The sequence below is a fragment of the Epinephelus fuscoguttatus genome, linkage group LG15, assembly GCF_011397635.1.
Source record: "Epinephelus fuscoguttatus linkage group LG15, E.fuscoguttatus.final_Chr_v1".
Classification (NCBI taxonomy): Eukaryota; Metazoa; Chordata; class Actinopteri; order Perciformes; family Serranidae; genus Epinephelus; species Epinephelus fuscoguttatus.
The window spans coordinates 32,386,183-32,412,650 of record NC_064766.1 but is presented as its reverse complement, the minus strand read 5'-3'; the positions used below and the strand labels follow the sequence as shown (position 1 = coordinate 32,412,650).

The following is a 26,468-nucleotide window of genomic DNA, read 5'->3' as shown; positions in this document are numbered from 1 at the left end:
TCAAACTGAGTAAGTCTACCTGTGACCGACTAACTAACTCCCTTGCAAAATGGATTGCAATGAACTGCAGATCAGTTTCGGTGGTAGAGGACAGGGGGATAATTGTGCCAAAATTCCCTGAAATGAAATTTTTTAAATACTTTCACAGCAAAAATGTATGTATGTGGATAATTCATATTAATTAATCACAGAGCATGTAATTAATTAGATTAACTACTACTTTTTACATGTTTATTTGTGTTAAACAAGCACATTAATAAAGTATTGGTTTTTACCAGCCAAGGTTTTATTGCACTTACTTGAAGTAACAAGTGTAGGTTTTTCTTGTTGTTCACTCGAGTAAACTTCAAGTTATCTTCACCTCGTCTGTACCGCGGCCTCTCTGCTCTGCTGTTCGCTAGCTTCACTCTGTGTTGTGTGTGTTTGTGTGTGTGGAGGAGAGGTTGCAGTGATCATGAATTACACCAAATGTTAAAAAGTACCGATAAAAGTACCGGTATTGTAGGAGTTTATAAATAACTACAGTATTTAATATTTTAGCACTGAGGCCTGTTCTTTACCGGGTTTTGGTACGCATCCCTCTCTGGACTGATTTTAAATTGCATGTATATTCTCTTTTTCTATTTAAAAGGTATTTCAGGTATTTCAATGAATCCTTAATCTGAGCTTTTCTGAATTTGAATAACCTCAATTTCCGGGATTAGTGAGGTTAAGACGTGTATATTTTTACCTACTGGAGAGTAGTTAGACCCGGAGCACTGTGGCACTAAGAGGATTGGGAAACTGCTGCTGATGTATCACAGACTCTGACCCCTCATCTACCCGTGGCATTCTCCTTTTAAAGCACTCAGAGCCGCATACAAAATGAGTGTGTGTGTTGATTTGCCCTGTAATGTTTGATTCACACACATGAGCACAGCGTGTGGTAGACGGGTATGCAGGATGGAAGAGGACAGAGGAATCCTGCACAGTTGCACATTTCGATGTAGAATCACATACATAAAAGTTGGAACTCACACACAAATGCACACAGGACAAGCCTAATCTCTTGACCTCCTATAAAATGCTCCATTAAGTGAGTAGGCCCAAGTTATGGTCCTCCCCTGTGTGTCTCTGACTATCCTCTTTCTTGCTCTCCTTCTCTCTGCCTGTAAATATTGCTAATGTGGACAATAAATGTTTCAAAGTGAATTTTTGATTCCCGGCCATCAGTCCAGCTGTTTTTGGGTGGGGATCTTTTTCACAATGGTCTATCTGTTTCCATGTGATTACTTAGGCCAGATCATTTGTCAGTTTGTCAATTTGCACTCTGGTAAATGCACAGTCAGTGGCAACACGCAGTGCGGGAGAAAAAACACCCAGACGTTCATTCTCATGCTTTATATTCATCTTTATTTGTTTCTCGGATACATGCACAGACAGACACACACACGCAGACACAGACATGCAAACACAGACAGCATCATTAGAAATGGTGAAAGCTGTGGTGGATGGAGAGTTGGGAAGACTCCAGCATAATATCTAGTACAGAGAGGCCGGTTGTGTGTATGATTGATGAGATCGACTACCACTTTGCTGTCTGGTTTGGCCAGAGGCCCGGCCAGGTTCCACATCAGAGAAGCCTTACTTGTGTTTAACACACACTCAGCACATCTTCTCCAAGGATCCAGTCGATCCTCAGATCTATCAGCTACTGCAGAGACTGCGTGCTCTTGTTAGTGAGCACGGTTTGTGCGTGCGCTTTAGAGGACTGTAAACATAAACAACATAGCATGAGAAACCCACAGTTGTGTGATTTCAATATGCCTGCACTGTATATGTCTCTCCTATGTGTTAGCAATGCCTACAGCAGTCAGACAGCCTTTAAGCTTTAAAGAGTTATTGGAGTCCTGGGATGAAGAAGGAGCTCGGGCTGAGCTGGCAGCCGGTCACAGGGAGGGGACAGATTCTTTCCACTTGAAGAAGATGATGGAGCTGGCCTTCACAGGAGCTCTGCTGCTCTTTGCTGCTGCTGTGGCAACGATACAGCAACAAGTCTCATTGCCCAGGGCTCTCTGTTAGCTTGGCAACCAAACTCCATGATCCGAGACTCTAATTTAAGCATAATATTTTTTTACCATCGTAATTAGATGCAAAGCTTATAAAAAAAAAATCCAGTGAACTGCGACTGTTTTTCCACATTGGGTCATAGTTACTCTCCTCATGGGTTTTTCAGTTTCATGCAGACAGTGATTCTTGTCGTGCGAAGGAAATATGTGACCTGTTTGTGTTACCGGAACGTAGTTATGAAAATCCCCTTTTTTCAATGTGATATGGTGTGCATGTGTTAAAACCCAGCAAATCACCATGGTCCAAAGGTTATCTGCTGCGGGGATTACAGGATCATGTGTGTTTACATTTTTAGCAAACATTATTGAAGGAAGAGGGTGGTTTTATTTATTTATTTATGAATTTATTTATTTATTTAGTGTTGAAGTGAATCATTACACTTGGGATAATGGGATGTAAAAATGTCGTCAGTTAGGGCTGTATATTGGCACTGACTTACTGATTTGATAACATCTTGATTCTGACACACCCTGTGTGATTCACTTTAATTTGCCTCAACTCATTTCAAGTTCAGTGGAATTCTTGAACATGATTTATATCAGATAAATGCCAATATTTCATAATTAGGAAAGCACTTCTTAGAATTTATCCGGGGATAAATTCTTTTTTTTTTTTTTACTCCACAAGTCAGCGGCTATCATACACTTTACTGTTGGACTAAAAATTACTTTTTGTGTATGTTGTAATAACTTAAACTGAAAATAGACAAGTGTTTTGCTTTAACTTATAAAGTAAATGTTGAATGCACAATGTAAAAGCCATATAAACATGACACTATCGGCATTTAGATTGGTTCCTTATAAGTCTCTTTCATTATGCAGTTCTGTCTGCCAGCAGGTACGATCTCCTGAGAAAATGAAGGCTCAATTTTCGGTGCAAAGGAAGTGCTTTAACCTTTGTGTAACCTGGTAGCTATTGGTAGCTCAGTCTTGGAACCCACTGGCTAATATTTGGGGTGATCCCGCATAGCAAGTGGATATCCAGGCCAAGACTTTGGGCCAATCCCAATTCTCTTCCCTTAACCTTACCCCTTGGTTTCCCAGATAGAATCCCCTCAACGACAAAGGGGTAGGGAATTTTGCCTACAAATTGGGATGCCACATCATGCAAATTAGCGTAATAGACATGTTCACCTACGTCACGCGTATCGTCGACGTAGGCTTCATGGAGAACTCTGTAGCTATTCATGTTGGCTACATCGTGAATGAGCGATTTTCAAGCATTCATATTCTAGCTCAACGCTTACAGATAACAATGCATATGCAGAAACACATTCCGACATATTTTGGAATTTTTGCATGCTTATTTGCAAAAATAGTACTTACAATTGTGCAATGCCTTTCTCATGGAGGCTGCCATCTTCCTGGAAAACTCGCCTGGCTGGATAGTTTCGCAATGCGTCCTGGGAAATTCAATCTTCCCCTCAGTTGACATGGGAAGTAAGTGTGCATCGCATGGCCTTTCAAATTAAGTGGGGATTTTAAGGGCTGAAAAGCACTTCCCTAAAGTTTGTGACACCCTAGCCCTTCGCAGGAACAGGCAAGAACAAGGGCTAGGGCCAATTTTGAGGGGAAGTGTGAGCATTGGGACGGACCCTTTGTTTTTTTGTGCAGCAGTGATTGTTGCTGCTAATCTCTATCGACAGATATCTTCATTTGATACTAATGGATTTTTTAAAAAGCTAATATAAAGCTAAGTCATTGTCAGACAATAGCCGGTGCGTTCCACCACTCCATATGGGCTGTGTACCTGCCGCTCAAACGTGATTGGTCAATACTACTTAGACTACAAACGGCAATACCAAAATCTAGTCCTGTTGATTCTGAGTACAGATGCAGATATCTCTTTATAAAGACAACATGTAGCTATCCCCAATTATCAAAGTATTGCTGTATGTTAGAAAGCCTCGTTTGTGAAACAAGTTTGCCTGTCTATTGATTACAGGTTTGTTTGCTTCGGTCTGTTAGTAATCACCTAAGTGACATCATCTGAGCTGTTGTGTTAACAAGCTGGCAACGTTAGCTCAGTTTCAGTTTTGTTTGCTGTGGTTAACATTAACACAAGTGTTGTTCCTCTAGCTGGGATACACTCCAGCCCCCCTGTGACCCTTAACAGGATAAGCGGCTACAGAAAATGAATGAATGTGGATATTTCTAATTGAAACCCAGATATATGTGTGGTTATTCGCAAGGCTCTGAGGAAATAGAAATCAATGTGGTTGTCTTTGCAACAGCAGTGCCAACAATACAATACTTGGAAACGCTGGGGGTAAAGTTAAAAAATTGTCCGGATCCATTTTAATTACCTTAATGCAAACATTTTACACACTGTGAATCCTCAACCGTACCCTGTATAACAAGTAAAGACAGCTGCAAAGACTGATGTTGGGATTTTAAGATCAATAATAATATACTGTCTCACTCAACTCAAAATCCCAGCCCAGCCCAGTTGTAGATAGATAGATAGATAGATAGATAGATAGATAGATAGATAGATAGATAGATAGTCAAAAAAAAAGTGGAGCACTACCATATTTTCCTTGTTCCCAGCTGCACTGTATTAAAGTTGTATTGTAAAACTTGCATTGATTATGGCAGTATGTGGGTTGATGATAATGATGGACATTCATGGGGAGTGACCTGGACTGGTACCATATCGAGGGCTCTTCAAACCTTGTGTTGCTGCCTTATAAGGACTTCTGTTTTCCAGATTGAAGTCTGGAAGGCCTCTGCTCGCAGCAGCAACAGCAGCAGCCGCCGCCCTCACTGTCTGTTGACCCTCACATCTCACACAACAGAGCAGCTAGGTAGCTGTTGGAACACGCTCTCAGAAAACCGCTGATGTCACTCAAACTGTCATACATTTTTTAACAACATCTCCATCAGTCACCCGTCGAAAGCTTTAAGTTTATTCACCCGTGCATACATTACACAAACACAATCTGCCTCAGTCAGTGCCTGACGGGAGCAGGGTGTGACAGCCCAACGCCACAGCCCGTCGTTGTGATTGACTCACGAGGGTTACGTGAGGTCATGGCCAACAAAGTGTCACTAACTGTTAGCAAGAGAATCGACTTGTACGAGCTTGCAGTGCAGGGGCGTGTGGCTCTGCCATTGTTCAAAACATGTTCAAAGTATTACTCAGACGTCCTGGGAAATGCACTTGTTTATTCTCAAAAGTGAAAGCAGATTTCCACATTTCATGCAGATTTCATCAAATTCAGTGGAAAGTTAGGCCATTGGCCCATGAAGAAGGGATTAGTTTCTAGTTTTGCAGAAAACACAACCATGATGTGGCCACTTTAAAAAAAAAAAGGACATTTTAATTTTGACCTGTAGAAGTTTTTCTGCATTCCTTGGTTCAAGACGGTGTTTGCCCAGGGACATTTGTGTCTGAACTAATAGCCATTTTAAACATTTTTTTTCACCACTTCTCTGTGCTTCTCCTGTGAATTATGCCCAACCTGCAGTTTGCAAACCCAGATGACCATTGTTTAATTTTACTCCGAGCAATCTGGCAAAATTTGCAAGTGTATGCAATTAATTTAAGTGGCAATAACAGCTATAAACAAATAATAAATCATGAGTCTGACTCACGTTTTTTCGAGACTGGAGTTAGGTTTGTGTGGCCTTGGCAGAGGTGACTGTGATCCTACGGTGAGTGTGTCTGTGCATATGTTAATAAATCTTTTTTGTTTTGCCTGAGCCAATGTGTTGTCTAGATTCTAGGATAACTGCCTGAAGTCTGTATGTTTTTGTGCGGGGTGGTGGTCAGCGATCTATTGAGGATTAAACTTCATCTTTTCGACGTCTTCAGAGCAATATTATTTTCACATCTAAAAGTCAACAAGGCAAAAGATCTGGCTGTTAGCTTTGGGTGAGGGGTTTTTATTGGCTTCATCTTTAACCATGGAAAAGGACAACGGCAGAAAAGTGCTTGGCTCACCGCGGTGTTGGGCCTTTGATTTCAAATTCACTTCTGAATCAGTTTCATTTTCCGTGTTGTGGATGGCAACACAGACTTTTGCTATAGTCCAGACTTTGACAGCTACTATTAATGTCCAGCCCAAAAGTTGCTTAGTCTGCCAGTCAAAGTCTATCTAAACTGGTTGGCCATGCACTAATAATCCACACAAACAATACATCCTATCTGTTCCAGAATCAGCAGCTATGGATGGCCAAGCAATGCAGCTATCTACAGTTACTCTTGTTTGCAGCCTGTCACTCTTCCTGGAAGTCTCTATCTCTGTCTGTTACATCCTTTCTCTCACTCCCTGTCACACTCATACTTGGGAAATGCACTTCTTTTTTCCCCACAGGCTTCCTTTCTTGGTCAGATTTACAGAGAACTGCAGCTATTTCATACGTAGATACAGTGCATGCTTACTCTGTCTCTCAGCTGATGTTTTCTTCAACACAAAAGCATTATGACCCTGTGCAGTATGTGAGAGAATGGAGAGAATTTTAATTTAAAAGTTTGGAGGACTTGAGCAGACTTTTAGAGATTACCACTGTCACTTTTTCCTCCAGTCTCCTCCAGGTTTTTCCTTCCCCTCCTTCCCCTATTTCTCTGTCCACATGTGCAGTTTTACCACGACTGCCCTCAATGAGGTGATACTGTTTCAAATTGTCAGGGAAGAAAAAGAGCACATGTCTCAGTGCGGGCATGCAAAGGTTATGACTTATGATCCCAGTTAACTAGTTTGACAGCAGAATCCCACATAATGCACATGCACAGACGCCTGCACAGACACACACACACACACACACACATACACACATACACACAGCGACTGCGACAGTTGAAGTATTCATATCCCATCCCTGGTGACCACATTTCACATTTTTACATTTCATAATCAGATTTTCTGTTTCCACATAAAACTGGAACGTGTATTCACAGTAGCTTGAGCTGTGCGCACACACACACACACACACACACACACACACACACACACACACACACACTCGCTCTTTCAGCCCCGTCTTTCTTCCAAGCTCCTTCAGAAGGTGATTGGTTACTCCTGGCAGTACAGATTTTAGTGTGACTAGGATGCACTCAAATACATGCAGGAATTCAGCCCTTGATGCTCTCAAACCTGCCCCATCATCCTTTGACCAAAGAATGCTTTTGAAAAGAAAGAAAGAGGAGAATGAGTTGGCAGGACGAGAGGAGAACTAGAAAATATTTCATGATTTGGGATTTTATTCAGAGCTCTATGGGAATACCTGATTTGTCTGTGGATGCCAGGGTAATTTCAAGGCAAGCTTTAAGTATAAAGGCTGGCATCTTGTTTTTTCATCCCCCTCCTCCTTCAGCCCCCCCTTCACCTGTTTGCACAACTATGAGCTCAGCCTCTTTGTCTCAACATACTTTCCCATATACTTACTCCCACATACTTTTTTCTTTACTCTCAATCTCTCAACCCTTCTGCCTCTCACTCCCTCTTTCTGTTTGTGTCTATCTGTCTTTCTTTCATTCTTGTCAATCTATCACTATTTGTTTTCCATGGCATGTATAGTTGCAGATCTTAGCTAGATATTGATCTGAAGTTGCAACACTCCCACACTCTCACATCCCACTCATTTTTCTTGATTCAGTTCTCAGATTGTTAGTGAATATGAAAGCAAAAGCCTCAAATACAGAAAAAACAAAGTGAATAAACAAAGGCAAGATACTTCATACTTAGATTTCCATGAACATCTTCATGTCACTTTGAAATATTTACACTGAAATAATGGTCTGTAAGTGAAGACAGTGTCAAATCCAAGATGTCAGATTTTTGTTTCTGAACCTCAGCACTGATGAGAAATGGTTTCACTTTAAATAAGCTAATGGTATTTAAGCAGGATGTAATGTATCACAAAAGAAGCTGATACAGCCAATTGTCAACCAGTAGTGTTTGTAATTTTTTCAGCTACAGTCAGGTCCTATAGGGAGATGAAAATCATTTTGGAAGAAACAGATTAGACAGGTAGATTACCAGCTAAGTCATGGTGCTTTTCAGTGGCCTTTCACATCTACATATCACACCTTAGGTATACACTTGCATCTGCTGTTGACGTTCCAGGATGCATGCAACCAACGCTGAATGTCAACAAAAGCACATGTGTAGGTTTTAGACAAAGGCATGTGATTTGGTTTTAAAAAATTATAATAATAACATGGTTTGTGCTCTACATTCATATGGGAAGTGAACACCAGGCTCCAGGGTGAAAGTCCGGGGTTTGTTGGATCCATAAACCACCCCTCCTGTTCATCCTTTAGGGTCTTTCCAGCTCCTTATATTTCATCATTACTGGCAGTATTCCAAACTGATGCCACCCAGCAGCATATCATACCACTGCAACAGGTGCCATCAGCCAGGTTATGAAATGACACCACCCATCTGTGTATCATACTGCCATGACAGGTGCTATCCAGCTGACCAGCAGCGTATCATAACACCGCAAAAGTTTCTGTCCACCTGCGTTACCAACTTATGCTACCTGGCGGGGGCTCATACTACCGCAAAAGGTGGCTTTTGGCGTCAGTGTCTGATGGGGACACCTGAACATTAGACCAATTAGTTCCGCAGCCAGACCAAATTTGCCAAAACAAGATCCACGGCCTGACCCAAAAGTGCAAATCCTATAATAACAATGTGCTTTACAAATAATTTGATCAGACAGCATATTTGGAGTGATTATGTTGGGTCATCTCATATGTGGCTGCAAGATATTATGTTTTAGGATGAAGGTAATTCAGAAAATACAATTTAAATGAATATTTTTTGCTTATTCTCTTAATATTGAGCAACACATCTCCACAGTTAACGTGCCTGTAAGTAAGGCAACTGATTGAAGCATCTCCCATGTTCCAGCTGGAGCAGAAGACAGAGCCCACATACAAAGTCAGCAGTCAGAGGATTGAAACGTTAAATAATTATTATTCTGTATGTATGTTAATACAGCACATTTATTATCTAACACCCACAAGCTCTATTTTCCAATAAGGACTGAATCCGGAAATAAAATTTACACCTGTGAATCCAGCCTCATGCAGCACTTTAATGTGGAACGTACAATTACAGTAGGTCACACTTCAACAAGGTGTAGTTCAGACCAGTATCAAAAAAACGTAGCTATATAACAGTGCATTTGACTCACCTTTGACCGCTTAGATGTTGTTTTTTTATTTTAAAGCATGTTCTCATCATCTATAGACTTCTAAAAGAACAAACGTCTATACCAGCTTTGTGATAGCCAGCATTGTTTTACATGTCAGAGAGAGAAGGCTGAGTCATGTGAGAACAAAGACATCTGTCCCTGTAGGGTTAAAGGCACAGCAGATTTCTGCTTTGTACATCACATAAAGGCTGCTGCCATTGAAATATTCTGCCCACTTGCTCATATTTACCATACGGTACTGTGTGACGGATCAGGAGGATGGGGCTTTGAAAGGTTGTTGGTTTTTTGGGGGACATAAATAGACCATCCTTTGTTGTGTTCAACACACAGTATTCATCTGTGGGTCCTGAGTTATTTGAAGCTAGGAAATATTATTTTCATAGTTCCATTATTATTTGCACTTGAAATTAACTTGCACAGCTAAGCATATAATGTGTGTTCTGTGTCTACTCTGAAGAAGATAGAAAACTTGGGGAAAAAAAGGCAATTTGAGAAACTGCTTAAGACTCTCATTGAAACCCAGAGCTGGTCCTCAGTGCAGCAACAGTCAATCAGAAAGCAGATAGGGAGAGAGAGAGAATATTCACTGCATATTATGCATTCAGCAGTCTTTAAGAACTCATATTGGAATATTTTGTATCTCTTTTCCTGTAGCTCCTAGGACAAATTAGCTTCTTTACTATGCTGTTGGGATAGCACAATTAAGTTCCCTGAGTGTTACTTTAGAAATGACCAATTTGAACAGAAAGAAATAACAGAAAAGCCTGGCAGTTTTGCAGTCCTGACACATTCAAAACAAACCAACAAACTGCATTGGACGGCAGCCAACCGACAGTTCTACAACAGCCCGACCGTGGTTTCCACAGTGACGACGCCTTAATTGATTCCTTCTCTAATTAACATGCTTTCAGGACAGCTGGGCCAAGCAGCATTGTGTTAAACGTCCCCTGAACGGTACGGTTATTAGCTTAATACCCAAATGGTTATCTGGATGGTGTTGGTACACAGCATTGTGCTGTTCAGCGGAGCATTTCCACATAAACTCATGGAATGTGCATTGAATTTATTTAGTGGCTTTACATAATAAAAAAGGTTAATGGGTTTATCATGGTTGCAGTCCAAAACATAGGAAGTTCTTCTCTCTCTCTCTTGCTGTCTGTCTTCCATTATCACTTATCTTTCCTTTGCAGGCTTGTGCTAAAAAATTTGAATTGATTTACTGGATAGATACTTAAATTCTAGTTAACTTTTTTTGTGCATAAATCAATGTACTTTTCCTGTAATTCACAGCAACAGAATAGTATCCAGAAAGAGTAAAAGAATGACCAGTGCCACATACTATATGGTATGGCTGTCAGCTCACCAGTTATACCCAAATCATGTAAAAACAAGACTGTTTAACGACCCCAGTACGCAGAAATAATTTTGAAAAAAGTCAATGTTCCTTTATCCCTCGCCAAAATTTAGCGTAACTATGGAGCATTATTTGCCCCCCTTTCCAACAAGATAGCATGCTTCTGAGTTCTCGGCAACATGCATCAGACCCCCGCTCTCAGATGGACCATTTAACAGTACCTGCGGGGGTGGTATCTGGTATCCGATAGCGTGTTTAAATGTGTTTTAAAGATAAAATTCCATTTATTTACCATGTAAATACATCGACATTTTATTGTCAGCGATATAAGTCAGTAAGCACATTGTTGTACTTGGTCCAATTTGGAGGTCAACCATAGACCTTTTCATGGGCTTTAGCTGTGGCCTTGAGCCGGGGTCATCTGTACACTTTGATCCCAGTGTTTCATAAAATAAACACACAGCAGCAAAAAATATAATAATCTATCATAATACAAAATTATTTTTCCACAAGCAGTCATTCAGCAGAATGGTTGCCAAGCAGCATGCAGGCACAGTGGAAAGTGCCACCTGCTTTATAAATCTGTAGCAACATGAAGCCAAAGAAGTTTACCCTCATGTGCTCTAGCAAACTTAAAGTTACGTCGTTAGCTTACCATAGAAAGTCTGCTCGAGTTTGTCCACTTTGGATGAAGATAAAAGGCAGGTGGAATGGGCGGTGGCACCATCAGGTATTTCTCCAGTGAAGTGCCCGTAGGCTCCGTAGGCTCTCTTTGTTTCTTTTGCTAGCATTTTTGTTTTGTGGTGCATTCATTGAATGACAGCGTTGCGTATTTCTGACCATTCTCAATAGGGCGCATGATGAATAATTTAGGCTTCAGTTGGTGGTTGCCATCTGTAGCTCTGCATCTAATACGCAGCTGCACATCGGACCAGACTTTGTTGACAAGACCCTCAGGTGCGTTTGGATTCAGAGAGTGCTTGATCTTCTGAAAGTCTTCCTCCGTTAATGCCTAATGGTGGGGTGTTCTGTCACATCTTTCTCTGCAAAATTCTTCTCTACTCCCAACGGCAAAGGGACGACATCGTCTATTTAGCGGTCCCAGCTTTGTTTCTTGACTTTTCCAGCTCATCAATTTCTTTCTCATTAATTTCAGCATGCCTCCTTTCTTTTTAATCTTCCTCCTCTATCCTGTCCATCTCTTTCAACCACTTATCCACACTTAGCCCACCCAGCAAATCCAAATTCACAACAAAATTTGACACTTTGACACAACGGTTAATTGGCGCAGTAATACTGTTGTCATGCAGTCACAGCTGCGTGTTTATAGAGTATTTTACAATGGCTTCGATTGCGGCCCAACCAATCATAATCAAGGACCACAGCTATCTGTTTTATGATAGGATTTTTAGTCTGTCTCTCATAAGCTATGAGTCCCCTAACCAAAGTTTCTCCTGCTGATACAGCATATCACATTGCAGCCTGAAAACAGGCGGAACAAGTACAGGAGGACAGACAAGAGCCTCTCAACAGGTTGCAACGTGAGCCTATCCATAACTATAAAATGCATTACTGTAACCATTGTGTTATATTGTTCACATTTGTTCTGAGTTATCCTCTTAGACCTAACTGTCCATCTATGAAAACTGAGCCGTCCAGCTATTGCCGGTGGCTTTCATTTTTGCGGTGAGCATAAGTGATATGTTCTAGCTGCTTCCACTAAAGGGCCCACTCCAGTTTCATGAAGCCTTGCCTTATGGTTGTACATGACTCATTTCACTGTAGCGCTCAATTCACTCACTCAGGCCCACAATGAGAGGGGGCATATTCACATTTAGTAAAAATGGAATACACGACAGATGTAATGAGTTACAATATCAAAAGTACCCGCTGGTGTCAGGCTCCGTCTCGTCTCCTCTGCCTCTCTCCCTTGCAGACAACAGTAATCACTGCTCTGGTAGGAATGACAGAAGGAATACCAATATATTCATGACTGCTCTTCTGATGACTTTGACGCCAGTTGAGCTGCTTCGGAATTACTGCTGACAATCAAACATTCATATGTCAACATTGGCTAAGTTTTGTGAGAGTTCCTCATTATTTGCCTCATTATTTTTACTTGTCAGTTTAGGGCCTTGACTGTCTGGACATCTGTTCTTTTAAACAATTCTCTTCCAAGTTAGGAAGGGCTCGAGTAAAATAACAATGAATTTCAGTGAACTATTCAAATATTCTTGGTTCCCAGAGGATCAGTCTATGTGACTTTGGTGTTTCCCTGTCGTCTCCTCTAGTGCCACCAAGATATGATATTTTTGGTTTTGTGTGAAATGTGCCAAATATTTGATGGATTGTCATGAAATACAGACACACATTCAAATATTTGAGTTCCCAAGACATTGTATTCTTAGGGCTTCAGTGCTCCCTTGACTTTTTCTTTAGTGTAGGTTAAATCAGGTCAATGTTCTTATTTGTCCAACACTTTAGGTTTGCAGGTATTTGGTCATCAACCAATGACAACCCCATCAGCCTCAGCTGCACGTTGTGGTTTTAGTGCTACTTAGCAAACATTAGTGTGCTAAAGTAAGATGATTAATATGGTAAACATGTTTCCTGGTAAACATTAGCATGTCAGCTCACTGATCCTTACATTTAGCTCAAAGGTCTGGCAGAGTTGTAGACTCTTAGTGCTAATTCATACAACCAATAGTGTGTGGTCTTAAAGGGGAAGTCCGGCATTTTGCACTTTGAGTCCCATTTCTGGGTTGTTTATGATGAAATAGAGTGGTTTGGACCAAAACTGTGACGATTGCTCCTTTTCTTAGAGTTTGGCTTTCCCCTGCCTGGCTTAACACTGCGACCTATGGCCATGTGTAAATCCGTCCTAAAACCACCCTAAACATTTTCAAAGCCATGAAACTCACCGAGTGGTCAGTGGTGTTCGTTGATGTTCTGACATAAAAATCGTAGCAAACTGTGGTTTCCGTGATGATTTATTTGACATTTTGTCTAATCCATTGGTTTTCTATAGAAGCCTCAATGTCCGTTGGCAATAATCCGCCACTGGAAACAGAAAGGGCATTGTTGACAACAAGGTTGTAGTCATTGTAGTCTTTTAGCTCAGCGAAAGTGCCGGCTCGACAGTGCTGTGTGTGCTCCTGGAGGAAGAACGAGAACGAACGTAAAAGTTTTGTAATAAGTTTAAACAACGAGCAATTACTCGCTTGTAAACAACCTTCACAGTACGATGCCTTTGAGCACAACGCCAACCTTCTTCTCCTGCTTCTTCTCTGTGTCCCATTACATTGCAATGGTTTTCTGCCGGTTGGCGACACCCACGTAAAGGATCATTATCGCCATCAAGTGGGCTGGAGTGTATAACACTTCAGGGTCAAACAAACGATCAAGCGGACGTTTACACACAGGTGTGAGGCAGCTGAAAACATAGTTCCACAATCCAGATGAATAGCGACAACACGGATGGAAACCACAGTTTGCTACGATTTTTATGTCAGAACATCAACGGACACCACTGACCACTCGGGTGAGTTTCATGGCTTTGAAAACAAACGTTTAGGGTGGTTTTAGGACAGGACCACACATGGCCATAGGCAGCAGTGTTAAGCCAGGCAGGAGAAAGCCAAATTCTCAGAAATGGAGCAATCATCAAAATTTTGGTCTTAACCAATCTATTTGATCACAAACAACCCTGAAATGGGGCTCAAAGTGCAAAATACCGGACTTCTCCTTTAATTGCATGGCACAAGTGCATTTTGGGCGTGTCAACCACTTTTGCTACAGTAGTTAAACCGCACCTAATCGAGGTGCAAAGTGAAGTTCAAGGGTTTGTATTTAGTCTCTTTATTAATTATAGGTGTGTTTTGGGCTTAACATGAATTCAACCAATCAGCATGTCATGTCCCATTCCCTTTAAAAGCCAGGTGCACCTGCATCTGGTGTACTGCTGCTTAGATGGCAGATTTGGTAAATTGGATTAGGAAGTGGTTTCCTCCTGTTTAAGCAACAAAATTAAAAACCGTAGTGTTAAATGTGACAAAGGAAACAGGACTAAACTTTAGATTCTAGAATAATCAGTGAAGTTACACTGCTCCTTGTGCTTAAATGTGCACAGCATCTCTCCTGATGGTGAGTTGAACAGCAGCCCTGCCGCTCTGCAGTGCTCTTTATGTTCACGTTGCAGAGAATGTAATTAATATTTTTCCTCACTGATGATGTCACCCACCTGCAACCCATCCGCGTGTCCCTGTGTGTTGTAACGAGCAGAGCAGAGGCTTTGTGAACCTGCCTGTGTGGCTGCATCTATACTGTCTAAATAATGTGCCCTTTAAATTACAGGAAAATACTCTGCCATTCAGACTGTACACCAGGCTTTTGTTGGTCAGTGGCGCAATCACTTACTGCCACCTCAGAATAGCAATGCCAACAATGCACCTGATCACACCTCATTTAAAATGGTCACATGTACATTTGCTACCTATGAAACCTGGCCGCTGGCTTTTAAAAATGACGACTGTGTCGGTCTGACAATTGCACTGTGCTGTGCGCCACTTGGTGCCGGATGTAAGATACGGCCATTAATCTTGTTTCAGGTTTGTACTTTACACTTAGCTTTGCATTGTCAGTATACATCTAGTAATCAGCATACATAAGCCTGTCTGCTTTCGTGGAACGTTTCTTTGGGTGTTGAAGGCTCAGGAGACAACTGGTTAAAGGTCACCTTTGCTGTCAGGTGTGTTGAGTGACAGGCAACGTCTGGTGTCAATGGCAAGGATATTAGTCATCCCTCAACACCCCAAACCCCACTCCCATTCCTCCCACCCACCTCTCAACATGTCTTTAGTGGTTATTCCCTCCATATGAAGGTCAGCGGCGTACCAGGATTGATCTTGTCAGCTTTCTCATGAATGTTTAATAGCGTGTGTGCATGTGCATGTGCTAGCATGTATGCATATACAGCCTGTGTGTGTCTATAGTTCCACATGTTTTACAAATCTGGTATTCACACCACTTTCTTACCCTCCTACTCCAAAGGATCATTTGTTGTTGTGTCAGGAGCGTTTCTTGTCAGACAGGGTGTGTGATGGAACAAAGACCACCTTGATGATGGTGGACAGCAGGAAGGATCAGCAGGTGGTCCAATTAGTCGGCCCCGTGCTGAGAGGGAGGAGCATTGTAAGGAGTAGTGCTCAGAGTGTCTTCATGCAGAACTCTGTTATAGAAGGGAGTGATAAGCCTTCTGTAGGTCCAGGTGTTGATTACAGCTAGATGCAAGAGTGAAGTGAAATACAAATGATGATGTTGTAGATGTTTGACATACTGATCACCATACAAATAAACCAAACAACAAAAAAAAGCTATTGTAACAGTGATGTTAAACTTTACAGAGAAATGAACTGAACACCAGGATGGAGGAGTACACTGAGCTTTATCCACAGGATATAAACTTTGCTGTCTAAAGAAAATAGTAGAGTTATAAAACTCCCTTTTGTTTTGGGGGCTCTTTCTCAAGCTTGTAATCAATGCTCCTCTTAAAATGTGGTTGTAATTAAATGCAACACATCATCTTACCACCCAGGGCCCTCACTGTACACCACCCACACTGCTCCTCTCTTCCCCATGATACTATCTCTCATCTGCTGGGCCCTTGCTGACATTTACAGGGACTGATATGTCAGAGCAAGAGACTGGACACAGGGGGCATACTGGAGGAAACCCTAATGTTCCTCTGGGAAACACGCTTGTGCTTTCTGGTTGCAATATATGTGACTTTCTATGCAAATGTATTCCACATAAGCATTTCAGTTACCTCTGTGAGTAGGGACTTGTAATGGTATAGTGGTGTAGTGGTGTAGAGACTTAGCTTCTGTATGGTAACTGTTGACGTCTAGACAACTAGTATTGTACTAAAGTGGGAGTCAAAATAGTATTCTGCATAAACCAGTGTGTGTTAAACCTCGTGTTACTGTGTTTTATTATTCAGGAGACCCAGGAGAGGTTTCCAAAACTGGGCCAGATGGAGGCCTGGGATGAGCTGGGCAGTGGGGAAATAGAGGAGGGCAGCACCACAGACTGCGATGATGAAGATGGATGTCAAGCCTCAGGAGACGGTCAAGACCAGACCTGTAAGTAATAATGCATGCCATCCTCCACATACACTTACATTTACACACAAATCCCCCTTTCCTCTATTCCTTTTCCCTTTGCCAAATGCAATATTGTCGTAATACGCCTCAATCTTGTTGGAGTTTGCTTCACTTGCATGTAAGAACCATACTTTTATTACCACTCACTGGCCACATGATGCCACTAGCAATTTTTAGCCCCTTTTACTTTGCCTGTTTAAGGTGCAAATGTTGCACCTGGTTCCACTTTGCTGTTCTGTGTAAAAGGTACAATCGCTGAATGGAGGGACAGAGTTGTTCTCAATTGGCAGAGGTAGTAACAGCGCCGAATCAACGTCTGTTAGCAGCTAACTTAAAGCGGTAGGTAGATGGTGAGGTCCGGGGGAGCTCCTTACCTTCCAAGCAGAGATTGAGATCAACAGTCATATAACTGGGACAGCTAATGATGTTGCCATGTCATGCCACTGTTATTGTTAGAAAGAGCTGCCTGATGTGTTTGTAATATCACTGCAATCCACTGCAAGTTGGATGTCGATAATTCTGACTCGGTCTTCCCATCTTACAACTAAAGATGTCCCAGTGCATCTTCTTGGGAAAACGTGGACACCTGCAGCAGACTGATGTTTGTAGGTCAGATCTGTGAGCTTCATAAGCATCTAAAGTAAACTTAAATCGATTACCACAGCACCATTAGCAAAGAAAACAGAGTTTAAAATAAGTCAACTGTCTCGCTCGTCTTTGCACATTAATAAAATAATGTACAGCTGCTTGAAATTGTGTAAATGTGTGCTGAGCATAGTAGTGTGAGCCACCCCAGCCAATAGCATAAAGTTGTTGTGTGCGTTTGTTTCGCTGTCGGAGACAGACAGAGATACATGCGCTTGCAAAAACTTCTATCAAGCACAAATCCGCTTAATGGAAACGGCAGCTACAGTGTTGTTACAGCACGTTTCACAACAAAAACACTACATAAAATATTATACATGAAGAAAATGTCATTGTGCTCGGTTCACTGTGTGCCCCACCGTGTTGCTAAGTGGTGTGTATGTATCTTGTAATGGCTGTTCCAATGCATTTTTCTGTGGTGGAGGTAGTTTTTTCCAAGTTCAGATTACAATGGATTGCAGCACTTGTCATACTAGAGGCTGGTGCTGTTGTTTCACAGGTCATGCCTCTTTTGCTTCCATAACACCAGCATGCTGTTGATTCACACACCGGGGCAATATTATGCCTGCATTGTTTGCTTCTGTATAAAAAGCCTGAGTAATGAAAGGTCTTCGTTGCAGCACTATCATGGGATCTCTTTGTAAAAAGGGCTTTTGTGATGATTTACAATATCTCTTGTGTTCTACCCTCAATCACCTGATTTTGTGCAGTATACAGTATAACCAAGGACAGACCTGCCTCTCAACACAGAGTCCTTTCTCTCTTTTCTCTTGCTCAATGAGCCTTGACTTGTTTTCAGATGATTGCCACAAAGTCACTCTTTCATTCACCTCCTACATGGCAAGGGAAATTCACTTTAAAACACATTTTCACACTCTGCCATCCTCGCCTACTGTGTCTCCTCGAGGCTACAGCAAAGGTGGTGGCACAGGAGGATCCTCCGAGCCTTAGACAATGAGCCAGTTTGCGTCAGTGGGCACACACACACAAACACACACACACAAGGCAGTGAGGAGGTGTTGGTGATTGTGTTGGCTTCGATGAGAATCATTTGATCTTCTGCAGTAGCTTCTTGTTAATCATCCCTAATTTCATGTTATTTTTCCACCTACACAGTCAAACAATGGAGTTGGGTGTGAAGCATTGTCTTACTAGCATGGAGTGCGTAGAGAGGAACATGGAGCACCAAATATGCACTAAACCGTCCCTTCAGCACCAGCAGGTGCCAAGTTTGATATAACAGTCAAGATTTTTTTTGGCTGGTGAATAGGCCTTCAGGAGACTGTACACAGAGACATCTAAGCTAGCAGACAGGCAAACACAATGAAGACAGGCCCAGTGATAAGATCCTCCCTGGAGTTAACGGAGCCTCTTTGGCTTCTCCAATTCTTCTGCAAGACTGCAGAAAAGCCAGATGCTGATTCAGAAGTGTTTTCATGTGTAACATGTTTACTCAGTCCAACAAGATGCTCACAAGCCCATTTTGCATGGAGAGCTAATTACATACATGAACAAGTACCTTATGATGAGTACACAATAAAATACAATGGGCCCAGATATTAAAAGGGTTACTTTGCCAATTTTCAACCAGTCCCCTATCAAACAGTGTGGGCAGTATGTGCAAAAGAACTGTGGCAAAACTTCCCTCTATCTTACCAGCACCCAGATCTCCCTGTTCATCTCTCAGCTCAAATCAGTTTGCTGGCTGTGGTGCTGTTTCTTGACAAACCAAGCTCAGATCAAACAGTAAAACTTAGTAGGCCTGATCAAATAAAAAACAAAATTCTGTTACTGTAGTGCTTATTTCTCGCCTGAAATGTTTCTGTAAACGTATTTTAGTGCACTGTTTGACTGTTTGTTACCTGTTGGCCACCATATTGTTTCCTATGTCAAAACAGTTAAGTTCACATTATGTTACCATCCAACTGGCGCATTTATTGGTCTGGTCTGGTGCAGTGCAGTGCATTTTGGTAGTTTTCTACCTTTCAAGCAGAAGCGAATGTCACAGCCCTTTTCCTCTGTTTTCTCTCATCATGTAGCACCAATTTCAAATGTATTTGTGACTTGCTACTGCACAGACAGCCCAGTTTTATGAAAAGACCCATCTTTCCAGCAGAAAAATACTTCTTTCAGAACATGTATTCACAACAACCTCATTTCAAATTTGACTAAGGACCTTTGTTACACATCGTCTCTTCTTTCCCCTTCACCTCTCCACTTGCTGTTATCAAAATAAAGGCAAAAATTCCCCAAAATGCCTTTGAAAAGGATTCAAAAGACATTCAGCAGTCTCCTCACAACCATCCAACAAATCATTTTTCTCCTCTGAGTTGCTTGGGTCACAGCATCATTTATTATTGCCACATAATTTAAATGGCATTCTATCTTTTGGGTCACTCTTTACCGACTCACCTTAGGCCTCCTAGGTTGTGTCATGGATTTTCTGGGGGAAAAAAATCATGTGAAAACTTCTATTAAATTCATTGGACCTTGCAAAATCCTATAGCTCTACTTAAACACTTTTTTAGTCATAAATTCTTGAAGTTTGGCCCTCTGAGCTATATGTAATCATTTTAGCGATTGCATTCTAAGCCTCACCAATTATTTTTCACTGGATTGGGATGAAATTTGTACTGAAAATCCGAGACACCCTTAGGGTAATTTGCAGCATCTATTCTGACTGTGCTTTTATCAGCACATCTTAAAACTACTGGTCTAGTTTTACCAAAGGGTGGCGAGAAGGCTATCTACACCACAATGCAACTAATACACCAATCAATAGCCATTACATTCCTAGTTACACACAGTTCTGAACAGGTCCTCTCTTCCCTGCTCCTTGTTGTGATGTGGATAAAACATGCCAGCCTTTCTTAGAGCTCTGACAGCAGCAGCAGTATCCCAACAGCAGGGGATAATCAATCAAACCACTGTCTGAGATTTTCAGAACAAAACCCATTAGTCTGTGCTTAAAGTATAAATCCATATCCTGGTGAGCCCTGTCGCCTGTGCAACTGTCTTTAAGCCTTCTAAAGAATATTTGTCATCCAATAACAAAATCATTTTTTTAGGAAGGTGTGACTGGCCTATTGGTATCTATAACGACAAATTACAGCATGGGGCCTAGTATCAGACAACACTGACTGTAGACAGTCATCCGCTTCTCTGAAGACTGATCCCAAGACTTGTGCTATGACACATGTACAGTTCAGTTTTGGCGCATCATTCATTTCAACCAGCCAAACCTTGCTTTTTGAACTCAGTTGTGGGTATGCTCTGCTATTTGGCAATTTCCAAAGCTTTCAGTTGGAAAAAAGGCTATGGTAATCATTCTTCAGTTCCATTTTTCAGTAAGGTGCTGCACTCCCCTGTGAAGCCCTTTGAAGTAACCAGTTTGAGGTGTACGGTTTTCTCTGACTGTTAGAATTTTTAAACTTTTGAAAGTTGGCATCTCAATGCAGTATTGACCTAATGGGGCTTACGGTATGTTACAGGGGAAGTTGGCTTAAAAAAAACAAACTAATTTTCTGTGTGTCATTCTCCTATGACTTCATGAATATTGATTAAACTGTTATTGATTACCCAATAGGGCTTGGAATTGGTACTCGATACCTTTAAGGCATTGACCAAAGTTTACAATCAAGCAGTACCTTAATTTGATCCTTCTTGTGCCAGAGGTCTAATCCAAGACTTTACCAAATCCCTATTAGGTAACTTTCTGTTGCTGCTGTCCCTGGAGCCGCTCTCCTCCTGTTTGATGGTCAGTTTAATGTCTGGCTGGTAGGGTTGCGGTGGTATGAGAATTTCATGATGCAACTAGCTAAATATCGCAGTTTCATGGTCTGCATTATTACACAGTTATTATTATTATTACTAGTAGTAGTAGTAGTAGTAGTTGTAGCAGTAGTAGTAGTAGAAGTAGAAGTAGCAGTATCGGTGACAATGACCCTTAAAAGAATTATAACAAGGGTTTTTTACTCCATTTTAATTGACACTTGAAACTTATTTTTTCAGTGGAAGTATGTGTACATAGTCTTTTTCAATATTGTGGATAAGCAGATGCACATGGTATTATACCCGTCAGTTTTCATACCATGGTATATAGTTTTACAGTATACTGCTGCAACCCTATTTTCAGGTTGCCAAGATCTAACACCGCAGCGGCTAACGTCAGACACCAAGCTGTTAAATTGTCCCAGCAAACTTCACTGACACAGAAATGGCCCGACTCTGTCATAAAACCCATTAATAACCTGCTGCTCATACTCCTGCAGCAGCAGCTACCACCCCTTCAGTCTGACGTAGTGAAGTTGAGCGCAGTCTATTTGGCAGTTTAGCATGCTGAGAAGCCACCGAAATATTTGAAAGTATGGCTATACTATGTGCCACGCCGTCCACATTATGGGTATTGAATAAAGTACTGTATTGGTATACGGGTACTTGCATTAGTACTGGTATAGTATTTTTTGAAGTGATACTCAGTCCTATTATCCAAACTTCAACTTTGGCAGCTGTTAAAGGAATTATTACCTTCCATTTATGCACTTGTTTGCCTCTGTGTAGCTGTGGCGGAGCTCCCAAGGTCCATGTTAAAAGGGGGCATGACCGCCCGCTGTTATGCTAAGAGAGACTTTATTACCAAGCTAATGAACAGAGCTAATCTGCAGAGAACAGACTCACTGTCTCTATCATCATTCAGATGTGATGGAACTTCTGCAAGTCTCACTAAGAAGATAGGATGCATGCCTGCAGCCTCCTGCACACTGAGAGCATGTTTAAGAATGCAGATACAGATGCTGCTACATGCACAACAAGGATCAGTGGTTGTTTAAACTAAAGGATTGTAGGCAGCCATATTAAAACTGAGCACAATGTTACTGTTTGACACTGTCCAGCTCAATAAAAACTACAAGACAAGAGTTTGAAAAGTAACATTCTTTTCACATACTCCAATTAGCCCTCCTCTTCTAAAAGAGAGTGCAGTCTGATTGCATGATGTCATGCCTGTTTGATCTTGGTTCAGACCCTGCTCATCTTGCCCGGAGGCATGTTAGTGTACTTTGTGTGCCGACTAAACAAGGCCTAGTCATGTACGAACTGCCATGACCGCAGCCATGAACAGGAGAATAAATCAGTGTATCTTTAATGAACCATATCATCTCTCTCCCCTGCAGCTATAAGAGCTTCTTCTGTGGTACATTTTGTGGCGTGACTATGGCTTATTAACTGTATTAGCCCGGGAACACTTATGGCTGCTCTCTCCAAAGGAGTTATTCATTTGTAGATAGCTCATTAACGTATTAATCTATAAAAGACCCACAGCGGCACATTAGACCACTATCTCTCCATTAGGAAGAGAGTGGAGACTCCAAATGTCTGTGCATCAAAAGGTAGACCAGTACTTTATTTGTCTGTCTGCTGCCGTGAGTCCAGCAGCCTTGTCTGAGTCTCTGGCAGAGTAGGCGCAGTCTTTTCTGTTCCGGCCCTTTGTGCAAATCTGGAAAAACAGACCGAGGAGAAGGGATGTTATGTTTCTCTCATGCTGAAAGTGAATATATGCTAAAAGTTTGCTTTTAGTTTTTGTGAAATCTTAATGGATTTTCGGATGGAACGTGGGAGATTTAAAAGCTTTCCCACTGCTACACCTTTTGTATTGGACTGCAGAATAGTGTTGTTAGTGCTGCTAGTGCTGCTGTTGAGGCAGTCTGCCTGACAAAGGTGCGAGAAGTCATAAAAACAAAAAGAGGAGAGAGCAGGTTATCCATCTCCGAGGAGGAGGAGAAGTAAATGCATGGATAAACACTTCCTGTGATTGAGCCGGAGGGATGTGCTGCGGAAAAGTGTGAATCGCACAGCCATGAAAGTACAATTCTCTTTTGGTAACAAACACCATCTGTCAGGAACACTGGTGAGCTCATTAAGAAAGTGAAGACACCCCCGGCATTGCTCACACACTCTGCACTTCAGTGGGTAAACCTCTCTATTAGCATGAAGCTATTGGCAATGATTGTTTTGCTTTGCCATCCTGTCAAAGAACATAATTACCTAAATATGACAAGATTGAAAGATTTAGGAGTGGATCAGTGTGCCTCTGTTATTCCTGAGCAGAAGGACAAATATATTAACTTTTCTTGTCTCTCCTTACAAACCCCAAGGAAACAGCTGGCTGGAAGTGTGTGTGTGTGTGTGTGTGTGTGTGTGTGTGTGTGTGTGTGTGTGTGTGTGTGTGTGTGTAAACCTGACCCCAAGGGAAGTAAACTCTGTAAACTCTCAATACTATTTTAAATCCACAGCTGCTAGTTTTGTGGACTTTTTTTTTTCTCTAAGAAAATGACGTGATGAAAGTTGTGAATTTTAATCTACGAACCTTACATTACACACATGTGCACCACACACACACACACACACACACACACACACACACATTCAAAGACATGGAGAGGTGGTCTGTATGGCATGAGAAGGCTCCAATCAGCAGATTTTGAATGTAAGGCTGAAGGGCACTAGAGCAAAATCTGCGCGCCCCATCTATCAATGTCCAGTGTAATATGCAATTTATATTTTGCTATGCACAGTTGTATAAAACCCTTCTGTAGGGATCTCGTCTCTACCACTTAAATGTTTAAAGGAGTGCAAAGTATTGTATAGAAAATGACCTTCAACCTGACTTTGATACGGTGCTTCAACTTTGACATATCGGCCTTGTAATGTTCTTGGGCTGCCAGTCTGTTTGTACCTGAATGTCAAAGGCACGGAGAGAAGTTCTCTCCAAAGCCGAAAAGGCCATAAAGGTGTGCAGCAGCTGTTCACCCTGGCAGGGGAAGCACATTCCTGAAATGAACGGCTGCTTTGGGCAGGATATGGCCAACCTACATCAGTGTTAGCAGGATTACACTGGATCGGCCCCAAGCCCACTGTTGCCTTGGACGCAGCACACACCTTCCTTTCATGTTAGAAAACTCGCATCATGGAAAGACAAGCGGAGATTAAGGGTGATGTGCTGCGAGTTGGGATTTGAGAGAGGACATAAGGTCACAGGTAGAGGTGAAGGAAAATGGTTTCACACTGTTACAACAATGGAGCAGTAATACCGTTGAGCTATATGATGTGATGCAACAGTACAAGATGTAACAGAGGCATGGAAGTACAGCTAACACAGGAATAAAATGTCAAGGGCCGCAATCCAGAGAAGACGATTGCAACATACTAACCTATGATCCAATCTGCCGTGAGAGACTGGGGTTACGAAGGGTGGGAGAGGGATTTGGTGATTGTGTGCTCTGCCAGGCTGGGTAGAACCAATCCCCACCCCTTGATCTTCCCATCCTAGGTCCTGGACTGAGCCAGGGCCCCTTGGGACTGGCGTGCGTAGAGGCCGGCTGGCCAGCAGATGTAGTGGCTGCGTCCCGGTGCGGATATTACCAGTAGGACTGCCATTTCCCTTAGCCTTTCATCTGGAGCTCAAGGGGCTGAGAGCGAGCTCCGCGGGGCAGAGTAGGGTTGGAAAAGAAGGAACAAGAGGATCAGAGACGGCTTTGCTGAGCAGGAAGATGGTCTGGTGTGCGGATGGATGTGGGAGGAGTGAGTCACATATTCACTCAGATATGCAGAGTCATCTATTTGTTCTATCTGACGTTGTAACATTGCGTAATTTTCTCAACTCTTGTCCTGACAAAATCTGTGAAGGTTTCTAAGAAACTGTCAGCATCATTCCCAATGCAATAAATACAGGGAAACACACCCTTCAAAGGAACAATTAGAGGGATAATCTGTTCGACTAATATGTGCCCAGACCCATTTGTTAGCACTTCAACTGCCTGACAGACATTCTGTTTTATTATAATCACTGTATCACAGATTTTTATTGTAATCGGCATGGGTGATCAACTGTCTCCCATTTCCTGCTGCGCCCGTCCACTCCTTTTCACACCATCTTCCACCTCTGCTTTCAGTGATCTATTTTTTCTTCCAAGCTTGGCATATTCTGCCCTGCTGTTTTTATGGCACTTTGAGAGCATATTAGCTTGAAGGGCTCCCTAGGCGTGCGGTCATCAGAGGAGAATGGTTCTCATTAGCAAGCATCATCATTTTCTTTCTAAGCAGTATCAGTGAGGCCTTTATGATCAGACCTCTCCAGCACACCTTTGGGATGTTTGGAAATACCAAGAACCTCTGGTGTGGCAACAGGTTATAAACTAAAGGAAGTGGTGGGACCGCGGGAAGTTAGTGAAAACGATATGTAGAATTCAGCATTTTGTATGGTTGCTATGAAGTTTACCAGCAGTGGAACAAGGAATGCAAGTGACTCAGTGCTCTGATACCGTAGCCACATAAAAGTCTTAACTGCAGTACCACAGAAGGAGCTGTTATTCACTAATATAACAAGAAATCCTTACGACATGTGCAGGTTTCCAAGCAGTGAATGGTGTTTTAAAGATGGTGTCCAGACTCATAAAGTGGTCTTTATTGAAAGCTACAAATTCAGTGAATATGACTTGGACTTTACTGTGTGCAAAACACTCTTGCACCCCACACTTTCACCCCCGGCCCCCAGTCGGGCTTTGACCAAACCTTTGGGTTGGGACCAGATTAAGGCCCTCTGTACATGTACACAGATATTTTTGTCAATAGATATTTCCCTCTACATTTTGGCCTCTCGTCCACAGGCAAATTGACTTTTCAAAACTCCTTCCTACACGCAGATTTTTCTGAACTCTGATTACTGTTGATCTGTGTGGACATGTAAACGGGCTACTGGTTTACTAACGTTTTGGCAGCACTAACGACTGCTGTCCACAGTTTAGAGTCCACCTGAAATGGCAGTTTAGATCAGGCCCGGTCAAACCAGCAGTTGATGGGACACGTTTCAGAGTGGGATTGTTGTCAATGAGGAATGGGAGGAAGACCTTTGCATGTCCAAAGCATCACTTGTATCTTTGAGTGAGCTCCTTCGTCATTATATCAAAGGGGACTCAACAGTGGTGAGATCTCCTGTAGGTGTTTTGAAAAAGGTAATGTTAGCCTGTACACTTT

At 42.0% G+C, this 26,468-nt stretch overlaps 1 protein-coding gene across 3 annotated transcripts in view; it reads left to right on the top strand.

Annotated features, from left to right (window-relative positions):
• gpc5c (glypican 5c) overlaps window positions 1-26,468 on the top strand; it is a 143,520-nt gene that overhangs the window by 102,748 nt on the left and 14,304 nt on the right. For all 3 annotated transcript variants that reach the window (XM_049598028.1, XM_049598027.1, XM_049598026.1), the window contains one exon: window positions 16,631-16,772. In XM_049598028.1, coding sequence (XP_049453985.1) covers window positions 16,631-16,772 — 142 coding nt within the window. The remainder of the gene's footprint in view (window positions 1-16,630; window positions 16,773-26,468) is intronic.